This window comes from Vombatus ursinus, unplaced genomic scaffold, assembly GCF_900497805.2.
Source record: "Vombatus ursinus unplaced genomic scaffold, bare-nosed wombat genome assembly UNPS02012515.1, whole genome shotgun sequence".
Classification (NCBI taxonomy): Eukaryota; Metazoa; Chordata; class Mammalia; order Diprotodontia; family Vombatidae; genus Vombatus; species Vombatus ursinus.
Window position 1 is genome coordinate 1,886,095 of NW_020952293.1, and position 21,436 is coordinate 1,907,530.

General features: G+C 42.3%; 1 protein-coding gene across 1 annotated transcript in view; it reads left to right on the plus strand.

Annotated features, from left to right (window-relative positions):
• The window catches only part of HYDIN (HYDIN axonemal central pair apparatus protein), a 470,364-nt gene that overhangs the window by 293,813 nt on the left and 155,115 nt on the right, over positions 1 to 21,436 (plus strand). Inside the window, exons 27-36 of the mRNA XM_027857914.1 lie at positions 977 to 1,186; positions 3,540 to 3,677; positions 6,051 to 6,228; positions 8,273 to 8,406; positions 11,137 to 11,249; positions 11,753 to 11,889; positions 12,498 to 12,625; positions 12,748 to 12,939; positions 14,806 to 14,955; positions 20,002 to 20,241. Coding sequence (XP_027713715.1) covers positions 977 to 1,186; positions 3,540 to 3,677; positions 6,051 to 6,228; positions 8,273 to 8,406; positions 11,137 to 11,249; positions 11,753 to 11,889; positions 12,498 to 12,625; positions 12,748 to 12,939; positions 14,806 to 14,955; positions 20,002 to 20,241 — 1,620 coding nt within the window. The remainder of the gene's footprint in view (positions 1 to 976; positions 1,187 to 3,539; positions 3,678 to 6,050; positions 6,229 to 8,272; positions 8,407 to 11,136; positions 11,250 to 11,752; positions 11,890 to 12,497; positions 12,626 to 12,747; positions 12,940 to 14,805; positions 14,956 to 20,001; positions 20,242 to 21,436) is intronic.

Below are 21,436 nucleotides of genomic sequence, written 5' to 3' on the forward strand. Positions count from 1 at the left end.
TGACTTCCCAATCGAGAATAGAGGGAAAGGTTTAGATTACAGCTGTTTTGCATTTGGCTTGCTGGGGACAGGAAACCCACTGTTGTCATCTTCCAAACTCTCTGCTTCGCACGATGCCGGGCATAAAGCAGATGCTGCCTTAATAAGTGTCTGTGGGTTGCTTTGATTGAAACACTGGCATCAGAACCATGTCCAAGGACCAAGCATGCTGTCAGTTCTGATTGTATGTCAGAGGTGGAAGGGACCGTCAAGATGGTGTTTTATCCTTTGTACTTTATCATAGCTGTGTCATTGCCTGTATGCCTGTCATCTGAGGCTCAGTCGAGATAAATTTGGAAAGGCTCATCACCATGATAACTACCAAGGGAAGAATTTTTCAGCCACAGCAGCTCATAATCTTTTAGGGTCTATACCTTAGCGGAGGGAGGACCTATACCATCATTGTGCCATCCCTGAACATTGTACCATCTAGTCCAGCCTTACCTTTTTCCAGGTAATAAAACTGAGGCCAAGAGAAGGGAAATGAGTTATATGGTAAGTGGAAGACCCAATATTAGAACCCAGGTCTCCTGATGCTCAGTCCAGCTCTCCTTCCAATAACCTCAAATTTCTAGAAAGGCAATTCCAGAATATGATAGGGGGTCTCTATGCCACTGCCCAGAACTATCTTACATTTTCAGAATTAACTGCATGGTTGGTACAAGTGGGTAGGAAGTTGAACCTGGAGTCAGGAAGACCTGAGTTCAAATCCAGATTCAGATACTTACTAGCTGTGTGACTAACAAGTCACTTAACCTTTTTCTGCCTCAGTTTCCTCATCTGTAAAATGAGTGGGTTGGATTTGATGGCCTCTAAGGTGCTTCCAGCCCTGTATCTATGATCCCTTGATAAATGTTCTGTAAACTGACCTACCCCTCCCCTTTTGGATGTTCTGCAGTGGGCTACATATTGTCATATCTCATGGTTTTCTCCACAGGTATTTGACATCTTACCCCTCTATGGAGTGTTACCACCCCTTAGTAGCCACCAGGTGTCCTTCTCATTTTATGGGCACTATGACATCATTGCTCAGGTGAAAGCCTTGTGTGAAGTGGAGGGGGGCCCCACCTATGAGATTACGCTGAAAGGAGAAGCTTCATTGGTCAGCTATCAATTTGATACAAAGGAAATTAACTATGGACTACAGGTACAGCAAGTCGACTCCAAGTAACTCCTTCTGTCCTTGCCTTAAAGCTACTCCTAGGGGCAGCTAGGTAGCACAGTGGATAAAGCGCCGGCCCTGAAGTCAGGAGGACCTGAATTCAAATCCAGCCTCAGACCAGACACTTGACACTTACTAGCTGTGTGACCTTGGGCAAGTCACTTAACCCCAATTGCCTAAAAATTTAAAAAAAAATTAAAAACTAGTCCTAGTCCTTAATCTTCTGCTGTTCTCCTTCTGCATTCAATTTCTTGGGTAGTTCATAGTCACAGCTTCAAGTATCACATTGTGACTCAATCAGCCCATCAATAAATCAATAAATATTTATTAAGCACCTGCTATATACAAGACACTGTGCTGAGAGCTGAGGATACAAAAACAAGCAAAAACAGTCCCTGCCCTCAAGGGGCTTACAATTTAACAGTCTCCCAAATATTCCTCTCCAAACCTAACAGACCTGCCTTTTGTCTACCTACTCACTCACCAAACTGCATCTCCAGATGTCTGTAGGACATTTTGATTTGCTTTTCTCAGAGCTTTGGGGAAAAGTATCAAAAATTAAGGTCATTGTCATTCCCCTCAAAATCACATCTTCTACTTTCCCCATTTCTGTCACTATCTTCCCGGTCCCCACAACCTCAAAAGCACTTTGGATAATTCCATCTCCTTCACCTCTGCCTGTCCAGTCAATCACTAAGTCCCACTGATTCATCCTCCACAATATTTCAGTTTCAATCCTCCTTACTTATTTCCACAAAAATTACTGTAGTCCGAGGCCTCATGACTTCCCATGTAAATTACTACAATGACCTCCCTAATTCTAGTCTCTCTCAACCACCATCAGTCCTACTTGAGACTGCCAGATTCATCTTTCTAGATTACCACTATCGTCACATCACTCCCTCCATAAGTGACAACAGTGACTCCACTGCCTATTGTATAAAATCAAAACTCATCAATTTGGTCTTCAAGGCTCCTCCATTAACTGGGCACACCCATAACTACTCAATGAGTAGTTAATAAGTCAGTCAATCAGCAAACTTTGATTAAGGGACTACTATGTGCCAAGGACTGTGCTCACTTACTATTCCCAAATATACTTTTTCCTGTTTCCATATTTTCATTCATTCATTCATTCATTCATTTTTTTTGACTGGGTAAAGAGGCCATTCTCTGCCTCATTTCTAATCTAGCCTTAATCACTGAATGGGTGTTGCCTCAATCAAACTGAGACCTGTTAAAGACCTTAGCTTGAAAAGGCCAAGATCTCCCACTGCATCCAGGGCCATCTCCAGTTGTCCTTATCTGTATCTGGCCACTGGACCCAGATAGCTCCAGAGGAGAGAGTGAGGCTAGTAACTCTGCGCAGTCCAGCCTCACTTAAATCCAATTCACTTCCATGTCATGGCATCACCTCCCTGATGTCATAGTCCTCTTCAAGAACAAAGGGCAAACAACACCAACAACAATGGTTTTCATTCACTCTGTTCTCTGGTCCTTTCTCTCTGCCCATCCAAAACTTCTGCATCCTTCAAAGTTAGCTTCAAGACTTACTTCCTCCTAGCTCAAGAACCCTTCCTTGATTAATTCTACCCCACACTGATCTTTGGCTTGCTTGAATTCCCAAAACGTGTGTGTGTGTGTGTGTGTGTGTGTGTGTGTGTGTGTGTGTATGTGTGGTCTGCATTATATTATCACACTTTTGCTTACTTGTTTTTTGGGAGTTATTTTTAGCTAATTTAGGCATGTACCTGTGGCTTTCTTCTCACCAGTACTCTCTCCCTCCGAAGTAGATTTATATTGTTTATATTGTTTGTATTGTTTAATTCTATTCAACTTATTGAGTACCCACAAAACACAGTACTAAGAGCTAGGGATGTTGGCTCCTTGAGAACTGGGGCTGGTTCTCTTCATCTTATATATACGCAGCATGTAGCAATGCCAGGTATGTTCTAGGTGCTTAATAAATGCTTGTTGATTAGTTGACTGTCTCCCCCATGGTACCTCTCAGTACATCTGAAATCTAGTCTGCCCAGTAGAACCAGAGGGCCCTCTTGACTTGGTTAACCAAAGCATTAAGATTTCCCAGTGGCGCTATCAACTCCCTCCTCAGCCCTTTGGCTAGTGCCTTCCCCTCTGAGATTGCATTCCCTCCACTATGAGTAGATCTTGTCTGTGCCTACCCACTCCCATTCAGGTGTGAACTCCTCTCTGAGGGGGCCTTTCTTTGTATGCTCAAAGTTTAGCACGGGGCCTGGCATACAGTCAGTGCATGTGGCAGTGTCTAACAGGCTACCCGATGGTGCTAATTAATCACTTTCCCACTTATCTTCCCAAGCTGTTTGATCATGTCATGGAAAGCGAACTCACCCTGAAGAATGTTGGCAAAGTTGGCTTTCATTTCAAAGTTCTTCATGGGAACCAGAATTCTTTAGATGGCCCCCAACCTGGAGTGCCACTGATCCTACCTCACTCTGTAAGTACCTGAGTGACCAAAATAGAAAAGAAAAGGATCAGTCTGTGCGGAGAGAAAGCCTGCATGAAGCCACATCCCAGATGTATCTGTGTGTTGTGGGCATTGTAGGCGTGTGCATGTGCATGCATGTGCAGGTATGTGCGTGGGTGCGTGTTCCAAGTGTGTAGGATTATGGTAAGAGTGCCTTAAATGTTGAAGGAACAGAAATCTGCTTTCATTAAGAGGAAACAAATATTTTTAAAAGCAAAATCAATCCAGGATCTGTCCACCTATCTGCTTTGATTTCTCTTATTCCCATCTTTAATTTTCTTTAGCCAGCAGCTCTCTCCAGCCATTTTCTCTTCAAATGGAAATAAATTTAAGCTCCCTGTAACTCATTTCTTCCCTTCCCTTGAAGGTATCGGGCCAACAATTCACTTTTGAGCCTTTTAAGGCTTTTGTTTTAGCTCCATTGTCTCTATAGGCCATTCTAATTCTAATTCAAAGAATTATAGAATCTCAGAGTGAGAAAGGCCCTCAGAGGTCGTTTCATCCAAACTATTCTCGGGCAAGAATCTCTAAGAATGAAAATCCCCGCAAATTATGTTGAGCCAAGTTGGTTGTGGAAAAGAATAGAAGGCACCAAGTCTGGTTGACTTAATTTTGAGTTGCCAGTACCATTTGTGAAGTAGACTGGAAAACAGTGATCAAGACTGCCAGCTCAAGAGAGTGGCAGATTGTAGTAAAAGGTGAACTTTGTTGTTCAGTCATTTCAGTCTGGTCCAACCCTCCCTGACCCCATTTGTGAGGTTTCTTGGCAAGGATACTGGAGTGGTTTGCCATTTCCTTCTCCAGCTCGTTTGACAGACAAGGAAACCGAGGCAAACAAGGTGAAGTGACTTGTCCAGGGTCACACAGCTAGTAAGTATCTGAGACCAGATTTGAACTCAGGTGCATGAGTCTTTCTAACTCCAAATCTGGCGCTCTATCTACCGCATCACCTCACTGTCCCTTACAACGTGAACTTAGTATGCATTGATTGTGCAGTGGCAGCCAAAATTACTCTGCCCTAATTAGACCACCTCCAGAGTATCGTCTCTGTTTCTGGTTGCCGCATTTTAGGAAGGCCAAGCCAAGGTACATCTAGAGGAGGACAACACATGGTAAGGGGACAAAAGTGACCTGAACAAGATTAAGTTGAAGGAATTGGGGAAGAAACAGGACTGATGAGTGGAACATACTGGGAGGCAGATCCCAGGTCAATATAGGTAAAAACTTCCTGCAAGTACAACACACCTGCCTCCAGTGGTAGTGAGCTCCCCATTTCTAGAGGTTCTTAAGGAAAGATTGAGATGCCATAATGATGTACAGTAGATCCCCACTCAGTTAAGATACCCAACCCCTGAGCTCCTTCCCTGCTTTGAAATTCTATGAGTCTATGAGCCACAGGACTAGACTTTCTGGCAGCCTAGTTTACCATGCAGAGAACAAGGCCAGGACCAATGCTCATTGCAAAGTTTGGTAGTCTAACAAAATGTTTTTAAGATTATCACTCTATTGATCTACATGTACAAAAATATTCATAGCAGCTCTTTTTGTGGTGGCAAAGAATTGGAAATTGAGAGGATGCCCATCAATTGAGGAATGGCTGAGCAAGTTGTGGTATATGAATGTGATGGAATACTATTGTGCTATAAGAAATGATGAACAGGTTGACTTCAGAAAAACCTGGAAAGGCTTGTATGGTCTGATGCTGAGAGAAGTGAGCAGAACCAAGAGAACATTGTACACAATAACAGCCACGTTGTGTGATGACTAATATTCATAAACTTAACCCTTCCTGGCAATACAAGGATATAAGACATCTCCAGAGGCCTTGTGATGGAAAATACTATCCACATCCAAAGAAAGAACTATGGAAGTCCAATTAGTATTTTTTTCTCTTCTGTTGAGTTTTATTTCCTCTTTCTGATAGTTCCTCCTATTGGTTTTAATTTTTACTTACAACATCACTAATATGAAAATATGTTTAATATGAATGTAAATGTATAGCCTATATCAGATTGTGCACCAACTTGGGGGGGGTGGGGAGGAAGGGGGAGAAAAATTTTAAACTCAAAAGCATATGGAAGTGATTATTGATAAATCAAAATAAATTAAGAAAAAAAAGATAAAAAAGATTATCACTCTATTTGTTGAATTAGTTCCAGTTTTTTTTCCTGCCCAGAGCAGACCCAGGGTGCACTGCCTTCCTTCATAATTTAATTCTGTTCTTTCTCTTTAAATATCCTATTAATAAGAATTCTCTTCATTAATTTTCTCACCATTCCTCTGGATGAACTGATTCATGGCTTTATTCTTTGATTTATTCTTGCTCTCTCTGGTCTATTGTAGGGTTACATTGAATCAAAAAAAGAACAGGTGTTAAAAGTTTATTACCTGCCTGGAGTGCCTGAGGTCTTTGAGAGGAGTTTCCAGGTCCAGATTGCCCATCTGGAACCAGAGACCCTCACGCTGATGGGAGAGGGGATCTTTCCCCAGATCTGCCTGGATCTCCCAAGGAACATCAAAGGTATCCAACATCTCAATCAAGGGATTTTCCACGTATGGACAATGATATTTTCTGGTGACTTAGTGAGGATGAATGGCTTGTTGATTTGGTAGAATACTTGATTCTCCTCTTTTCTAGTGACTACACACATGACCACAAGAGGAGCAAAGAATTAGACAATTATCCATTGAATTCACCAAATGTTTTATCCCCAAATGTCCTCAAGGGAAGCCCCCAAAGAGAAGACTTACCACACAGTTTGGGTCCCACTCCCAATGGGGATTCTCCACTGCTACATCAAGAATGGCTTCCTCATGGGGGCAGCTGGGTGGCACAGTGAATAGAGCTCTGGCCCTGGAGTCAGGAGGACCTGAGTTCAAATCCAGCTCCAGACACTTAACACTTACTAGCTGTGTGACCCTGGGCAAGTCACTTAACCCCAATCGCCTCACCAAAAAGAAAAAAAAGAGAATGGCTTCCCCAAAAAACTTTGTCCTTAGATTTCTGACCAAGGCTTGGCTCCTCCTCTCTCTCTAACAATATTAGTACAACAACAATAATGGTGCCCCATAAGTACAGTGTTCAGAAGCTTCCCACCACAAAATCTAGCATCGTTGTGGGACAAAATATGCAGGAAGCCTATCATCAGCCGTGTCATTATTCACATTAGCTTGGCTCAGGTTAAGCATGAAGGGCAACTTTTAAAGAGTAATCTCTTGTTTAGGTTTCTAGTTCTTCCTGCTGCACCCCTCTATACATTCCTCCTCCCCCCAACCCAGTACAAATCAAAGCTTTTCCAGTCGCCGAGGAAGCAAAGTAGTTTTGATCCAGGTCCCAGTTCTACCACTGAAGTTAAGTCAACAAGCCACCTACTATGTGCTGGGCCATATACAAATCCAGATGCAAACTTCTCTTCTCAACTACCCAAACCCCCCACTGAAGTACTCCCCTGAGTTCAGCCCATAGAACATCCACAAGCTAGACTCTCCCTTTCTTGGCACCCAACTAAGGACAATGGTATCACCAAAGTTCTGTTGCCCTTCTCCGTGCTCTTTTGGAACTCCAAAAACCCAATTTCCATCACCTCTACAACCCTCTCCCACTTTACCAATTTTTTTCCTGCCGTGACGTGGAATCTGACTGGCCATTCTTCACAGTCTTCTGCCTCTTCACATTAACATAAACAGGAGCATATCTCAAACTCAATTATATTTAAATTTCTAGAGCAAGATCATGGCTACTTTCAGTCCACGTAACAGAGAAGGAAGGCTTTGCCAAAGGGTTGGGGGAATATCTAAAATAATTGCATCAGCTGTCTACACTTCCCAGGTTAACTGCATCATTACTCACTTTGTTTTGGTCTCCAAAACTTAGCTGAACAGCCATCCTGTTTAATTAAGTTTTATAAGGATTACTTAGTAAATTTGAATAGTTCCACCATCATGGTACCTGTAAACTCATTTACTAGAGGTCCATAACCTTTTATTGTATTATGGACCCCTTTGGCAGTCTGGACCCTTTCTCAGAATCATATTTTTAAATTCACAAAATAAAATACATTGACTTACAAAGAAAACCCATTATGTTAAAATATAGACTGTAGATAGAAAGGCCATAATATGTGTGATTTAGCAGAGGATCTAGTAATTACAGGAATTGTGAAGCAGTGATAAATATAAATTGTATTTCTAGATATCTACACCTGTAATGTGATCTGATAATACCTGTGATTTCTTTTTGATGACCCTGTTGCCTCTGTACATAATTGAAGGCAATGCTGAATTTCAGTGAAAAGTTAGTAAAAACAAAGATGTCATTTTTTGCAGCCAACTTCATGGACCCCCTAAAATGTATCTAACCCTTGATTAAGAGCCCTTGGTTTAGATTTTCCCATTCTATTTCAAACTTCAGGTAAAACAATACTGCAGGGGAAGGTGACAAAGTTCATTTTCCTTTCATTCCCCTAGGAGATGAGAGCCAGTATGGGGAGGGGGGGTGGAGGGAGCACCACAATTCACACTCCTTTCCTGACTCTGCTTTTTCTTGTCTCTCTAACCACCAACAGGGAATGAAAAGTATGAGGAATTCTTGAGAGAGGCCAGAAAAAATCTGGGGAAGGAGCTCAGCAAGGAGGAGCTGCCAATCTACCCAGATCCAGCAAGTGAGACCACATCTGAGGAGGAGTGTATGGTGAGCCATGTAAGAACTGCTGTTCCTCTGCAGAACATCTGTGCGTGCATATGCAAAGGCACACCTATACACATGCACACTCATACATTCATACCCACACACTCATACCCATGCCTACTCACACTCATACTCATGCACATGCACACTCATACAAACACACGGGCGCACCTATTCACAAATATGCACACTCATGTGCACACTCACACTTAGAACACAAACACATTCACTCATACAAATACACTCACATATGCACATGTACACATGCATACTCACAAACGCATGCACACTTATATGCAGTCACATATACTTACACACTCATTCATACCCACACACTCATGCAACGCACATTTATACACATACCCATTCACATAATGCACATAAACTTATGCATACCCACTCAGATGCATACAGACTTATAAACAGACTCACGCAAATACAAACACACTCATATGCACATACTCACACATGCACACTTGCACACAAACGCATGCTCATATCACACAGTCGTACTCACATGCACACACATGCACCATCAAACATGCACACAAATACACACACACACATACACACACTCACTCACTCACACCCATACAATCGCACACATGCAGGGCTTTACTCTTTATAAATGTCATACTATTTTTTTTGAGCTGATGGCCACTTTTCTAAATAAAGAGAACAGGGTCCTGGGTAGCCTTATCAGTAGGCAGAAGAGAAAGTCGTCCAGTGGTAGGAGATAAGGGGACCAGTATAACTGCCCAAGACTGAAGCACCTTCTTCATGGCAGGGGTGGCCTTCTAATAGATAAAGCCATTTCCCCAACTAAGCTTCAGAATCGTACCCTGAGCAATGCATTCCTTTGTGTTAAGGCTGCCTCCAGCTTTTTTCAGTTGGGCACATAGGTTGTCCTTTCTTCTAGCAGCAGTAGAGTCCTGATGGCATTGTCCCTAACACATCACAGGCAACGTAGGAGAGGTAGCTAGGGTGTAGTACAAAGGCTCCAAACGAGGAGGCAGGACTGGGTGCAGTCACTAACTTCTACTGAATGACGTCCCTGGCTCTGTTTCCTTGTCTGTCTGACAAGGATTATTGCATTTGCATTAACTCCTTGCCATGAGGATCCAGTGACATTCCATATGGAAAACATTGGGTTAACTTTAAAGGGCTTGGAAAAGGTGAGCTACTCTTGTGAATGACTGGATGCCTCTGGATCTTCATTGGAGAAGGAAAGAGACAATGAAAAGAAGAAAATGACAGGGTCTTAGAAGAGGCTCCTTGAGGAACTGAAGGTGAACCCTCCTAATGTCACAGTTTTGTGGAAGCTCAGCACTAACCCACTATTTCAAGTAGGACCCTGGTCACTGCAGCCAGTCATGGCGCTTCCTATTAAAGAAGACCTTCAGACCCATGAGGTGTCCAAGAAATGCTTTCATTCATTCAGCACAAACATTTGAATGAAACCTTCATATCTTTAGGTAGACCCGAGTTCAAATTCAGCCTCAAATACTTACTAACTATATGACCATGTGAGTCAACCTGTTTACCTCAGTTTCCTTTTCTGTAAAATGGGGGTAATAATAGAACCCACATCCCAGAGTTGTTGCTAAGGTCAATTGAGATAAAGTGCTATAAAAATGCCAACTGTTATTATTTCATTTGTGTCTAGGGTATAGGGTTAGGGTCTAGAGCAGTCATTTATTTCATTGGTACAGAGGACTCTCAGATGAGGAAATTCCCTCTACCAATGCAGATCAGCCTCTTCTCTACAACTTCCAATCTTGGAGGGTTGTCTAGAGTACAGAGAGGTGAGGCAGCTTGCCCAATATGTATAAGAGGCAAGACTTGAACCCAGACCTTCCAGACTCCAAGGTCATCTCTCTATCTGCTACCCAAGGTCACCTTCTCACTTAACATGTTTAGGAATTTATGACGGAGCCATTTGAAAGATTGAACTAACTTTTCTATAAATATACCAAATTGCTAAAAATATAAAGGGTATGTGTTTCTTCACAAGGAACATAACTAATGATATCATTCCCAAGGTGGGCACAGGATTCCAACTGGGATAAGAGAGATCCATTTATGACTCTGGGGTTTTCTGAAAAGTGAATAAGATATGTCAAAGAAAACTTTTGAATTCCTCAAAGAAAGTATAGAAACAACTCCACTTTTTATTGCCAACATTATTGTTGTTTTCAACAACATTGAACAGAAAGTTAAAATTTCCAACAGTCTGTTGACATTCCATGGCTTCCCCCAAATAAACAGCTTGTATCTTAAAGTCTGCTCCACTGCTAACATTTTCTCCCTCCTCCCACTGGAAGACAACTGCAGAATGCTGGAAATGGAATAGATCATAGAGATTATCTGCCTCAAGCCCCTCATTTTATAGAGAAGGAAATAAATCTAAAGAGGAGGAATTACTTGCCCCAAACTCTCACAGACGATTTATAAGATTTATATAAATTTAGATGAAGACTTATATGAGTAAATTCAGAAGATATGTATGAGGATCGGAACATAACCCAGTCTCATGGCCTCTGAATGTATGCTTGGTTTGGCCCCTCTTTCTTTATGCTCATTCTTCATCCAGAATCTAACCAATCCAAAGCCACAGTCCCTGATGATAATGGCAGTCCTTGGTTGTCTGTGACAGCTAAGGATGCATGAAGGGTATTTTTTTTTTCTTTGAGAAAAGAAGTGACTGTCTCTTGTTTTTTATTGTTCTAGTTAGATGTCCAGCTCCAGATGGAAGTAGAGCGACTGATCATCCAACATCATGCTTTAGAACAACAGAAATTACTCAATCTGGAGGAATCTTTTTTCAGTTACCAACCTCGCCGTAGATTGCTCAAGTGAGTCGTTCCTCTGCTTATTGTTTTCAGAACGTGTCAGTGGATGAGTCTAGAAGAAGGTGTATGAGACCTAAATAGAGATTTATTCTCTTGAAGTAGAATTAGACAAAATCGACAAGTCAAACATTATCTGGCATCAAGTTAACCAGAGAGATTTTAAACTCGGCTCCCAAGCCTCAAAGCTTTGACTCTGTCAGTCAGTTGACAAGCATTTATTAAGAGTCTGCTATATGCCAGGCCTATCAACAGGGACAGACTCAGGCATGTGAAGGCATTTGGTAAATATCACCTAAGATGACAATTAGTACGAGTCTATGGACTGTCTGGACAAGACCTTGTTTCTAATCACAATTCAGGTAGATACTCCTACTTGTCCAGTCATAGCAACAGGACGACAGAAGCTAAAACCATATTCTCTCCCCTCCCCCTTGATAGCTCTTCAGATGTGAACAGTGCCCTAGATGGGGCCAAGCTCACGTGACCAATGCCATTCACCATTTCAGGGCTCATCTTCCCGAGTATATCCTTGACTTTGGCTACATTATTCTTGGTAATGTCCGCACCCATATTGTCAAAATCACCAACACCAGCAATTTGCCAGTGTCTTTCCACGCAGAAAAGAGTGCCCTTCGTGATTCAGGTAACATGCCAAGGACACCTTCCCTTCTTATCAGGGAGGGGCTCTGTCCCCACTCTTTGTTCCAGAGCTGGTATCATCTTTTCACCCTGTGCCTCTGGAGTATGCTCAGTGCTGCCATGTCCTCAGGAGAGTCCTGGTCTCTAAAGGTCTTCTCCAAAGTGAAGCCTGGATGACCACTTGGGCATGACATAGAGGAGACGCCTCTAAGCAAGTCATCTTCACTTAGGTCCCATGGACTTGTTTATTTGACATTTTGATAACTATATTTCAATAGAATTGAAATAATAATATATTTATTATAATCAATAATCCTACATACTTTGTTTCATGCATTTTAAAACATCATTGTGAGAAGGGGCCCATCAGCTTTATCAGACTCCTAGAGAGACCCATGACACAAAAAAGGCCAAGAACCCCTGTTTCACAAGTATGGGTTGGACCAGATGACCTTCTAAGACCTCCTGCATCTCCAGGATGCTGTGGTTACTGGTGCCTGGGTCAGAATAGATGCTGGGAAGATCCATCTTTTGATCCCCCCCTTCAAAGGCCTCCCCTGCCCTTTAACCTTTCCTATAAAATGGTGAAGAAATCTTACCGTTCTGCTCCAGGCTTTAGTGTACAGCTCGACCGTGTGAGGAATCTGCCATTTTGTGAAACGGAAGCGTTCGAGGTGAGATGTGATCCACAAGCGGCCAACGTCTCCGTCGGAAGCAAAGAAGTGATTCTGCCTATCAAGGTGAGGGGGAGCATTCAGACTCAGTTCTATCACTTGACATTCGGGGTAGTTCATTGTCCTTGCTCGGTCAGTCTCCCCACCAGGTGAGGGGATGCTCCGACACAACCTTCCTCTCACTCTAGGTATTAGGCGGGCCGACGCTGAACATCTGCCTGCGTGCCAAGGTGACCATACCGGCTCTCTCCTTGTCTCATGACAAAGTGGAGTTTGACACCATCCAGTGTGGGCAATGCCAGGTGGCCACTGTCCAACTTCACAATGAGCTTCCAGTTCCCTGCGAATGGTTTATCTCTAACCTTAAACAGGTCTCCAAGGTAACCAGAAGAGTGAACTCAAGGATCCTAGTTCTGGGATCCAGGCATTCTGATTCAGTAAATATCTATTGAGCTTTTACCACATTCAAAGTACTTGTTCTAGGCACTGGGAGACACACAAAGAAACAAGATGGTGTCTCTGCTCTTGTGAAGCTTAGGGAAGGGATAAGGGGCATAATACCAATAACTAGAATGAGATCGCAAGAGCTAATATTGTATAGCCCTTTGAAGTTTACTGAGCGCTATATATGTGTATATATGTATGTACATATATGCACGTGTGCACATATATTATATACAGATGCATGTATGTATACATGTGTGTGTATATAAATACATATGTATATACTGCATACAGACACATGCATATATGTGTAATGCATGGTGTGCACATAGGCATTGTGTGTACACTTCTGTGTGTGTATACATGTGTGTACACATGCATACTTGCGCACGCTTGTATACAACTTCTCATTTGACTATCACAACAACCTTGGGAGAGAATAATTATTATTATCCTCATTTATAGATAAGGAAACTGAGACAGATAAGAGAAAATATAACTTGCCCAGGGTTACACAGCTAATAAGTGTCTGAGGCAGGATTGGAACTCAGATCTTCCTGACCTCAAGACAAGTACTCCACCTACTGTGGTTGGGAGGTATATTGCAGAGGGCAAAAAGATGTGAGTCAGTGGGAAAAAAAGTTTAATAGGACAGTGGTGTGACCCGGGATAAGCCTTCAGAAGATTAATTTGGCAATGGGGTCTAGGACTTGATTGGATGTGATAAGAGCCTGGAAATGAAAAAAAAAAATAAAAGATTTAATTCATCTAAATGTTTGTTCAGTGCACCAGCTTTATGTAGGGCACTGTCCAAGGTCCTGCAATGCAGGCAACATTCCAGGGATAGAAATGATAGGATTTGACATCAAACTGGATAGGAAGGGGGTGGGGAGAGGAGTGGGGAAAGAGAGAGAAATAATCACAAGTGACTCCAAGATTTTGTGTCTGGATGATTCAAAATTTTGGTACAGTTGTGATAAATAGGAAAATTAGAAGGAGGTATTGATTTAAAATAAAGACTAGTCTTTGTTCCCTTGAATTTGAGGGGCCAGCAGGATATCCAAGGGAAGGTGCCCTGTGGGCAGCTGGAAGTGTAGGACTGAAGTTCAGAGCAGAGGATGGAGCTAGAGAAGGAGAGATTTGGGAGTTAAGGGCATAGAGGTGACAGTTAGAAAGAGGATGAGATAGCCCAGAAACATAGAAGAGAAAAGAGGACTGAGAATGGAACCTTGGAGGACATATACTTTTTGGGTTTTTCTGCTTTTTTGGGAAGGCAATAGGGGCTAAGGGACTTGCCCAGGGACATACAGCTAGTAAATGTCAAGTATCTGAGGCCAGATTTGAACTCAGGTCCTCCTGACTCCAAGGCTGGAGCTCTATCCACTGCACCACCTCTCTGCCCCCAAGGACACATACTTTTAAGAAATGGGAGGGACCGATGAAGGAGATTGAGAAAGGTCAAGCAGGAGAAGAACCAGAATGATGTCCATGGCCCTAGAAGCAAAGGAAGGAGAAAGGAGAGGAATGATCAGCAAGGTCACATTTGATGTTGTATGAATTGTAATGTATTTAAGCTGCTGTTATCCCATTAAGGCATAGGAAATGGATTTTTTATATTGCATAGGAAAATCTTGTTTCTATCCAATCGGAATTGCTACATACTCTGGTTTCTAATCTGATTTGCTATTCTGGGGAATACATTAGAGTAATACTACACCTAATCTTTTCTCAACCAACCAAAGATCAGGTCTATTCTCCATGAAAATGGATCTCATCAGCTGATTTTTTTTTTCAAATACCAGCTGGACAAGCGCATGCCAAAATACTTAAGGAGGAAGCTACAAGCAGAATTAAAGCCAAAGCCCCAGGCCTTTGATGTCCTGCCTGTGTCTGGAGTCCTGGCAACTGGAGAGTGCTTCAACATACAGGTCAAATTTATGCCATCAGAAGAGGTAAAACTTCTAGACTGCCTATCAAAGAATGGATTTTTTAAAGATGCTTCAGCAATAAGATCTTAGGCCTGACTTAACTGAGATCCTAGGGCCTTAAGATAATATAGTTACTTTGGTCTCAAGGAAGCTGGACTGTCCAATATCTGGTGTATGGCAACACAGCTACCTTCTCATGAAGCAGCTTCTGCTAAATCACTTGCTCATGCCTCTTCCCCTTTTCAGTTCTGAATGTTATCAACAGGTGACTGCTACTAACCAAGAGTAACACTGACTAAAGGCGGGCTGACCAGAGAGGGAAATGTCAGAGTTCACCATCACGGAGGTCTCATAGTTACAAGAGATGGGAAAATCTAAGTTATGACGATCCCTATGGTTGGCTGAGGTGAAGTGATATTTATTGTTGTTGTTCAGTCGTTTCAGTTGGGTCCAATTCTTTGGGACCCCATTTGGGATTTTCTTGGCAGAGATACTGGAGTGGTTTGCCATTTCCTTCTCCAGCTCATTTGACAGATGAGGAAACTGAGGCAAGCAGGGTTAAGTGTCACATAGTTAGTAAGTGTCTGAGGCCAGATTTAAACTCGGGTCTTTCTTACTCCAGGCCCAGTGCTCTATCCACTGTGCCACCTAGCTGCCTCAAAGTTGTAAGATTATGGGAATTAAGAAGGAACAGGAAGTGGGGTACCAGTTTCACCAGTTTTACCTGACCGTTTTCAATCTCAATCAGAAGAGGTATGATGGGGATTGAAGGAAATTGCCTCATCCCAGGTCCAGCCAGGTTCCTTATCCAAGAGAGATATAAGAGTTCAAAGGAACTCTCAGACTACAATTTAGATAAAGGTTTGAACTGAGATTGTCCCAACCACTACTAGAGAAAAGCTTTAAAATACTTAATGTTTTTGATACCTGGCTAAATCACAAAAGAGCTAAAATAGCCTTCGGCACTATTCATTAAAAGAGCTGAAGAGATTCAAAGCCTCATGAAGGAAGAGGTCATATAATAGCTGAAGACCAGCAAATGGTAGCATAGAACCTCAGAGCTCACCAGAAAAATTAGCTTGCTTCTCAGTAGCACAAATAATGAACCAGCAACTCTGCGTCAGAGGTAGAGAAAGGTTCCAAATAGTACACCATCTTAAGAACAGGAATTGCCCTAGCTATTCTGAGTCTCTAGCCATATATGTCCTTCCGTACATGCTTCCTAGCCACGTAGGGAGCTTGTGTGTGCCCCTTCTTCCACTATTGATATGGTAGCCTGTCAGAGAGTGTGCTTCTGTGTGTATGGAAGATCTTTCTTGTCATTTATTTTGTTATCCTAATTAATTAAGCATCTCTGGCTTTAAACTAATGTATTCTCTGGTTAGTTGGTAAAAGAAACACATCAATGGCCAGGGAAAGGGCTTATGAGCTAGGGTTTTGAGTGGATGATGACCCACAGCTTATACTGAACCAGGGTAGTTGTCAGAGGACTCACATGTAAAATACACCCCAAGGAGTACATACTCTACCCAACTCTCTCCTCCCTTTCAATGCTAAATTTCTTCAAAAAGTTTTCTTATACCAATAATTCCACTGGGTCCTGTCACCTCTAGTCTAGGGATTGTTCTCATAGATCACCAATGGCGTAAACACCAAGTCTTCCAGTCCTCATCCTACTCAACCCCTATTTATTTTTGAGCCTCTCCTGGCATTATGGATACTCTGCCTCCTTGGCTTCAAAGATACCCTGCTCTCCTGATTGCCATCCTGCTTCTCAAATCACTGTTTCTCCATCTCTTTGTTGACTCCTCATTCTCTTCCCAACCTAGTGGAGCTGTTCTCCCAACAGTTTATCCTTGTACCTCTTTTCTTCTCTTTCCCTCAGCAATCTTATTCACTCTTAGTAGCTTGAACTACCATCTTTATACAAATGACTCCCAAATCTATGTATCATAAATCACAAATGACTCTGGAACCTTTCAATACCCAGGATCCAGTTTGGGCTGTTTGGGGGTAATCATAGTTAGACAAATATGGCTCAGATCCCCCATACAGTACATTCTCTACAAACAGACTAAGAACTGTAAGTCAAATAGCAAAGCCTTTGATTAAAACAGAACAGCAAAATTGTGTGTGTGTGTGTGTGTGTGTGTTTTTAAATTAGGTCCACTACTGTGTATCAGTGAGTTGTCTGTAAATTTCAGTCTTAAAAGAGTTGCCTGAGTCACTGAAAAGTTGAATGACTTTCCCATCATATAACTAGCATGCGTCTGGGCTAGGACTTGAACCCAGGGCTTCTGATACCAAGGCCAGCCTTATATCAACTACGTGTTGCTATTCAAATTAAAGTAGATAACAAGTAGAATTCTCCTACACACAAAAAAGGTACTGATGTCCTATGGATTCCCATAATACTGGTGGGTAAAGGAGTACCTCCCTTTCCTTTTTCCCATTTCCCCTTATCTTTCTTAGAGTTATGTCCTGGCTGGAAATCCTCTTCTAGCTCTAGCTCTCAGCCATGTGCCATGCTTCCTGCTGCTCCATTCTCACCCCAGAGCTTCGTCTCCTCCACTTTTTTTCCTTATAATAATCTCTATGTTCCTGATGCCTGGAATGACCTCCCTCTCCCCTCCCCTTTGCCTATTGAATTCCTCCCTAACTCTTAAATCTCCAATCAAAGTCCACATCCTTCATGAAGACTTCACTGATGTTGTCATCTTCCCAACCACTTCTACCATCTCCAATATCACAGAACACTTTGTTATTCCACTCTCTCAAAAAACTTACTGTATATATTGTGTGCTATAGTCCATGTGTTTCTGCCTTGGCCCCCTTCTAAACTGTAGCCCATGGGAGCTCCATGAAAACAGGGGCAGCATCTTACCCAGATCTTATGTCATAACCCTTACATTTCTTCAACCCTGCTTTCTACTTCAGTAGGCTCTACCAAATCCAATGACCTTTTCTCACTCCTCATTCCTCTTGACCTCTTCACAGCTTTTTATACTTTTAATCACCCTCTTCTCCTTGATACTCTCTTTTCTCTCGGTTTTCATGGTACCACTCTCACCTGGTTCTCCTCTTACCTATCTGACTGCTTCTTCTCTGTCTTCTTTGCAGGATTTTCTGGTTATCCCTGCTAACCACGGGTGTCGAAGAGGGCTCTGTTTTAGTCTCTCTTCTTTCACTATACTGCTTCACTTGGAGATCTCATCAACTCCCATAGATTCGATTATCATCTCTGTGCTGATGATCCTCACGTGTACTAATTAGCCCTGCTAACCACCAGTCTCATATCTCCAACTGCCTATCAGACACCTCAAACTGGGACTTTTTAAACTCAACAAGTCCAAAACTGAATTCGTTATCTTTCCTCCAAAACCTTTCCCTCTTCCTCACTTCCCTTATTCTGTTGAAGGCATCATTGTCCTCCTTGTAACCCAGGCTTACAACTAATACATCATCTTTCACTCCTCAGTCTCTCACCTCCCCGTATAGCCAATCTGTTGCCAATGTCTGTCAATTTAACCTTCAATACAACTCTTGTGCATACTCCCTTTTCTCCTCTAACACGGCTACCACCCTGGCACAGAACTTCATCTTCTCACACCCTGGCCATTGATGTGTTTCTTTTACCAGCTGGTTCAAGCTACAAGAGCCTGCTGGTTGATTCTCCCCCCACTCCAGTCCATCCTCCACTCTGCTGTCCTAGCAATCTTCCTAAGGAGCATATCTAATCCTGCCATCTCCATGTTCAATAAACTCCATGGTTCCCTGTCAACTTCAAGATCAAGTACAATATCTTCCATTTGGTGTTCAGAGCCCTTCACAACCTGCCCTGCCCCTCACCTTTCCAGTCTTCTTATACATTACTCACCATCATATACTTTTCATTATAGTGACACGGACCTCCCTCTTGGGTCTCCCACAAAACACTCCATCTCTCAACTCACAGCATTTTCCCTCCCTTGCCTGAAATGCTTTCCCTCCTCATCTCCACCTCTCGGCTTCCCCAGCTTCCTTCAAGTCTCTGATAAAACCCTCCCTTCCACAGGCAGCCTTTCGCAATCCACCTTAATACTAGTGCTTTCCCTCTGTTAATTATCTCCAATTTATCTTGTATATAGTTAGTTTATACATAGGGGTTTTTTTTTTTGGTATGTTGTCTCCCCATTAAATTGTGTGCTCCTTGAGGCTAGGAACTATCTTTTGCCTTTCCTTATAACCCCAGAACTTAGCACAGTGCTTGTCACATCATAGGCACTTAATAAATGTTTATTGACTGACAGATTGACCTCATACTGAAAGCTGTCAAAAATTACAAAAGATAGGAATAATCAATTTGGAGGGGCTGTGGAAAGAAAAACACACTATTAGTAGAGGTGTGAATTGGTCCAACCATTCTGTAAATGCAGTTTGAAATCATGTTAAGTGACTAAAATATCTATACCTTTGGGGGGGGGGTGAAGAGTGGGAAACCACTGCCAGGCATATATCCCAAGAAGACCAAAGATAGAAAGAAAGGTCCCTTGTACACTAAAATATTTCTATCAGCACTTTTTGTAGTAGCCAAGAACTGGAAACAAAGTAGATGCCCATCAACTGGGGATTAGTTAAATAAACTTCAATCCCTGGATATAATTAAGTATCATTATATTGCATGGGAAGACTTACAAGAAATAATACAAAGTGAAGTAAGTAGAGGTACGGAATCAATATGCATGATAATCCTGAATGCTATGTAATTATTGTGACCACATCTGGCTCTAAAGAGATGAGAAAATGCCTCTTTCCCTCTTTTGCAAAGGTGGAGGGTTATGGGTGTGGAACCCGGTGAGGCAATGTTGGGTTTGGTTGATGTATCAGTTAATTTTGCTGAACTCTGTGTTTGTCTACCTAGGTATGAATTCTCCCAGGACAATTTACTTTGAAAAGTTTTCTACCGTATCCAATGATGGACCAGTTGAAAGCATCCATCAGGTCTTGGCTTCCTCAGCCAGGAAGCGGAAAGGCATGTCAAGTCTTTCCCTTTGATTGTGATTCTCTATTTCTGTCCTTTTCCCTCCTCAGAAATTCTATAGCCAGATGCTGACCATGAATATCGCTCACAGCTCACAGAAGCTGCCCTTGCTTGTCCAAGGCTATGGACTGGAGCCCCGCCTGGATTTTGACCCCTCTGTTGTAGAGTTGGGGCCTTTGCTGCCTTTTGCTGCTGGTGATGAGGCAGAGATCACAGTGAAGAATCCTTGTAATTTTCCCATTGAGTTTTACTCCCTAGAATTTGATCAGGAATATCTTTTAGAAGAGAAGGTAAGAAAAGCCTACATCCCTTCCAGGCTTATAGTGAATCAATCCCCTGCATGCCCCCAGGGGTTAAGACAGGGGGACTTGGGAAAGGGACTAAAGGCTTCTCATGGGGATTGGGATTTAAATCAACACTTGATCTAATCTAGGTTTCAGAGAGCAAGTTCATCTCAAGTAGGAAGAAAATCCTAATGACCAATTAAAAAAAATCTATCCAGAAACTTCTTTCAAACCATTATGGGCAATTCATGCATTCAATAAATATTTACTGAAGGAGCCAATAGAGAGAGAATAGAAGAGATTTTAGGAGAGAACCTTGTGAATGCCAAAAAAAAATCACCAAAATAAAAAAAGTCCAGGAAGGAGAAAGCATCAAGAAGGCAGGTGGGGAAGGTTAGCTCTGGCATTTGCTTATTTTTTTTTTGAGGCAATCAAGATTAAGTGACTTGCCCAGGGTCACCCAGCTACTAAATGTCTGAGGCCAGATTTGAACTCAGGTCCTCCTGACTTCAGGGCTCTATCCACTGTACTACCTAGCTACCTCGTGGTATTTGCTGTAAGAGCAAGATGGAGTCTGAAGAAAGGCCCCTGGCTGATAATTAAGACATTGGTGTGGAGAAGACATTTCTATCTTGTGGTCAGGGGGGCAACCCAGCCACACCTGACCTCTGTCTTCCTCAACTACAAATGCTCCCTTCTGGGTCTACCGGTTGACATCAGGCTATTCCAGGAAAGCACTGCCAGTCCTCATGCTACAAAGCACACGTGCCCATTTGAAGAACATGTATGACAGTAGCCACGGGCCCAGTGGCCCCAAGTCATCATGCAGCTATCTAAAGGGGCCATGTCAGAGGACACAGCACATTTTACACGTCTTCCAGAGAAGGTGTTTCGTGTGTGCTGAGTTATAATCCCCATCTTTACAAGAACAAGAAAGAGGCAGGACCTCTGAGTTATTCCAGTCTTACTCCCCAGATTCCTAACACAAACAAAGATTTAACAAATTTAAAGACTTCTCATCAACTCCTGATCTATAAAAAATAAAAATTAATATAATGTGGATTAACTAATAAATCACTGGAAAATAATTTTCAGATTGGAAAAACTCAGTATTCAAGTGAAGAAAAATAAGAGCCCCATTTCACCAAAATGTTCTACTTGCTGAGTTTTTCCAGGATTTGAGAATCCTTCCTGCCTTGAA